This window comes from Opisthorchis viverrini (assembly GCF_000715545.1).
Source record: "Opisthorchis viverrini unplaced genomic scaffold opera_v5_33, whole genome shotgun sequence".
In the NCBI taxonomy this organism is placed as follows: domain Eukaryota; kingdom Metazoa; phylum Platyhelminthes; class Trematoda; order Opisthorchiida; family Opisthorchiidae; genus Opisthorchis; species Opisthorchis viverrini.
Genome location: NW_008751689.1, coordinates 887,896 through 892,469, shown reverse-complemented (window position 1 = coordinate 892,469; position 4,574 = coordinate 887,896). Strand labels below are relative to the sequence as shown.

At 44.5% G+C, this 4,574-nt stretch overlaps 1 protein-coding gene across 1 annotated transcript; it reads left to right on the top strand.

The window, feature by feature from the left end:
* Nucleotides 1-1,170: 1,170 nt before the first annotated feature.
* On the top strand, nt 1,171-1,392 carry T265_02618 (hypothetical protein; the record flags this gene model as incomplete). The annotated part of the gene is made up of 1 exon (XM_009166916.1): nt 1,171-1,392. The coding sequence occupies one exon, from the start codon at nt 1,171-1,173 to the stop codon at nt 1,390-1,392; it is 222 nt and encodes a 73-aa protein (XP_009165180.1).
* Nucleotides 1,393-4,574: the final 3,182 nt, after the last annotated feature.

Sequence of the window (4,574 nt, the reverse complement as noted above, 5' to 3'; positions counted from 1 at the left end):
GAACGTAACGTCACAATAACTCCTTGTGACAATTTTCAGCTGCGATAAATGCCTACCGTGGAATTTACTTCTAACACTCGAACTATGAGAATATCCGGTACATACAAAGCTAGCAAATCATTGTGTCGATCCGTGAACGGGAAAGCGTAATGGATGGTTGGACTATGCTGATGTACTTACGTAATGAATACTTTGTATATTTTATTGACCACGCATACTTAGATCCTTGTACGGTACAAAGCTAGCAAATCATTGTGTCGATCCGTGAACGGGAAAGCGTAATGGATGGTTGGACTATGCTGATGTACTTACGTTGAGAATGAATACTCACTAACAAGAAATAGTATTCGGCGTGATCAGGATTTTAAGTTGCCTGCTGTGATTAGTAAGAGAATTGGTTTGATTTCCGTTGATTGAAGACAGGAAGAAGACTATCATACCGGTTTACTAAAGAATATGTGTTGATGAGTAGGGTCTCGAGTTGTTGTGGTTTGTTTCGAAATAGTTGGGTAAATGTTCCTAGTTATTTTGGGGTACGGTGAATTCCTGGAGCATCTTTTCCGATCATCAAAAATCATCTCGAGGAGATGTGATATAAGTATATCAATAAAATTGATAAACGGAGTAAACCAATAATATGCCCCGTGGTTACGGCACTGGTGATCTGATTTTTCGGGGGAACATGCCNGTCTCGAGTTGTTGTGGTTTGTTTCGAAATAGTTGGGTAAATGTTCCTAGTTATTTTGGGGTACGGTGAATTCCTGGAGCATCTCTTCCGATCATCAAAAATCATCTCGAGGAGATGTGATATAAGTATGTCAATAAAATTGATAAACGGAGTAAACCAATAATATGCCCTGTGGTTACGGCACTGGTGATCTGATTTTTCGGGGGAACATGCCGAGTAACCTTACCCGAGGATCCCGCCCTTATATCAACCAGGTTGGCCGATGGAACCGTGGGGTGAGAATACTGAAAGCTTCCAACTAGTCCACAAGTGTGTCTTGCGTGCTCACCTCGAGTGTCCTCGCAAAGTCCACTAAAGTGCGATGCATCTCTGCTTTCGTCGGCCGTAGAGTCGACGGAAAATTGTGAGTTAGGTTGACTGCAAGAAAGCGGGTCGAAATAAAAACCTATTGGACACATCGCAACAAACCACCAGGAGAATAAATGAATCGCACAGGTTTATCCATCATTTTCTTCACACACTTGCAAGGGGTGGAGGTAATACTCATCGGTCTACTAGTTCAAGGGTCGTACCGGCCCATCATCTACCCCCAATTGGAGGAAGTTCATTCCGCGAAAGATGAGGAGAAGGCGAATGTTCCATCACTGGATCTGGGTGCATCTCATTTGGCCGGTAAGAAAGGCTCGGATCAGATAGTAAGGTAAATTTCACATCACATCACCTTTGAAGAACACAAGCAGATGGAGACCACAATGGCACAAACATCTGTACATTAAAACTCCAGGTTCCAAACTCAAATGGAAAATGTACACTTTCGTTGGTAGAAAACATCGGTTTCACAGCGTTGCGTATTGCTCCGTGACGACGGAGATGTTGGATGAACATTTTCCTTGAGTGGACGCCGGTTGGATAAAACTAGCGACCACGAAGCTGCTTCAAACTCGAGCGAAAATAAAGAAAAAGAACAGATCGTGTTGGGAATTTAAGTGGTTTCTACACGGGTAATTTTTCCCGGCGTCTAGGAACCCTGTGTCCAGTTATGGGGAATGGTACATGATTGGAGATGCGCTGTGGTTGACTGCGGAGAACTGAGAGGCGGACATTCTACGATTTGCTTGAAATTTCAGAGTAAGACAAGGAGCAAACCGATCCCCAAGGTCCCCTTAAGCGTGGACAAGTGGTCAACCGGTAATGTAGGTTGCCCTGCTACAGTTATTTCAGTTTTGATTTCTCGATTCCTTTGAACCTTATATTATATTCACACACCTTGGAGCTTGCAAATGTATCTTCCGGTATTCAGTACGGCAACCGCGTGTCCATCCATTGTTCATATGGCGTGGTGAATATTCTCCATTTTACAAGTTTCCAATAGTGCCGTGGTCATTTCTCGTGCCACAACGCTAGGGGATATAGTACAGCGATGTGAATAGATGAACAGCATATACCTTGGTGGAGCATCTCAAAATAAATTGCCCCGACAGCCTGCAGACTCGAGTTCATCGACTTTTTGGCAATGGCTAGCCATCGTTGGAAGAGTCAAGGGGGGTGTTACATGTACCCACCAGCTTCCCCATACCCACATAGCAAAACAATTCTGATATGATCATAGCTCAGTAGAGAAGAGTAAAAAAATCCTACGCAGGTCTTCAGCGCAAAAACTGGTACGTTTTAGCAACCGCACTCTAATAATTCATCCGGGGCAAAAGATCCAAAATGGTGTGCCGCTTCTCTCGGTTACCTCCGCCAAGTTGGCTCTACCTCCCATCACGGGGTGCTTATCGGAAGGCCAATGCGGATTTGCAATGTTTGCGCCAATATATGCTAAAATGCGCTTTTTGTCGTAAAATTATCGCCGTTCCATCCATCACAAAGAAGTCGCGCATGAGCGTAGATACTCACAAACGAACGCCATTCCACGTAAGCAACAGTTGTGAGGTGTAGCTAGTTTTGGGGCCAAAGTCATGGCTGTGACTTTCCACACTTTTTACTAAATAGCGATTGTTTCCAAGTTTCATTATGCAGGAAGTGTCGTCGCACCCTTTGGCATCAATCTGTTACTGAACAGATGCGATACCAAATAAGCCACATCGCTAGAAGTCCCGCGACACCGAGGTAACGCTTCTGGATCCCAGTCTTTCTGTATTACGCACACTGGCTTGAGACTAATATGGCTTCGTTTTGGTTTTCATTAGATTTCCTCGACGGACAAAGGAGGCAGCCCACCCACATGGCGGAAGAAGTTCAGGTCGGTACACAATTTAGAAACTGGCACCCGTTTAACAACCGAATGGAGGAGACCCGTTTGAGGTGCACGGAGAACCTCAGTATAGGAGACTTTGAATGCGGTGGGCTTACCCAAGAACGCTGTAATGTGGGTGCAATGATAAAGTGTTTTACCATGCAAGGCCCAAACACAAGGTCTTTTGCATAGCGGGTAATAATGAGAGCTGTCCTTTTGGGTGTTTTCGCCCTCAACCACACCAGGTGATGAGGCAAATTAACGAAGACGGGTTACTAAGCTTTTTAAATTTCCTCAATTAGAGCCCATGTGATGCAACTCACGTGATCTTCAACTCCGTAAGGACAATTCTGTTGGGAGAACATAGGTAGGGACAACCATTTTTAGTATCTAACTTGCGAGATCTTACTATAGGCGAGAAGAGAGCTTCACTCAGAACCTAAGTAGCTGCGATGATGTATCTTATATTGTTGGCCGGGCACGTGACTTTACTGTCATTGATGTCTTGTGTTAACAATGGCACTTCCATCAGTATTTGCCACATTCAAATTAAGCTGGTGGCACAGGCATTCGAGCCGCGGGCTATTGACACGCCCAAATTGAGTTCGATGAAACTATAGGGTTTTCAAAGTTGCCATTTTTATGTGAAGTTAGTCTAGTCAATTTGCACCTTCCCGTGACATGTTGGACATAGCATTTTGTTTAAGTGAGTGAAATGTCAAGGTCCTTGACCATCGCTGATTTGGATTTTTTGCCGGTTTAAGTGACATAAAACGGGGAATCGCACGTTAGCATATTTTGGCGTTCCGCGGTGTTCCTGAAGAATAAAAATTACATCTTAAGAGTATTTAATACAAATGCCACCCTATAGGATCAGTCGCAGGCGTGTCTTTGCTTTAGACACGTCAGATTTAACCAATGGGATATTTTTGTTTGGTGAACCTGCTCACAACACATTTCCCCCATGGATCTCGTGTTCCATAAATGCAAGAAAGTTAGATAACAGCACAAACTTGCAATGGCAGTGCGAGGGACACCGGTGGGTGATCCTCTTTCCCAGAGATGCATAGCCAGCGTGTAGATAATACAGCACTGCCATAATGCTGTGGGCGTCCTTCCTATCACAACTATGACGTTCTATAGATGGTGACCACCAATCATGAAGCGGTCACCACGATGACGGCAGCCTCCTCGACTACCTGTTGTAGCCGCAGAATCCGTGTCTATGTGCGACGCTAACTAGGGTTCCCCACATATGCGCGGCAGCCCAATTTAATGAGCAACGACGGCCCCTTGTACTCGTATCTCTACTAGTTTTCACTCATCTCGAATACTTTTTGTAAATGCTAGGCCCGCGTTTATGTGCAACGTTGATAATGAGACTGCACCTATGCAGAGTAGCATAATCCGATGGTCAGTGACGGTCTTGTATACCGTTAACTATACGCGATCCCGCTTGTCTTCGCTAGCTACAGTAAACATCAGTACAATTTATATGCCGACTGGTAAAAATAAAGGCATCAGCTAAGCATGATAGCCACATCTGACAGCCTGTTATACACACAACTGTACTCGAGGTCATCTAACTTGGCTATTGATCGTGCCTGTTGAGTCAGTGTCCTTGTACATACATACCTAATCTAATGG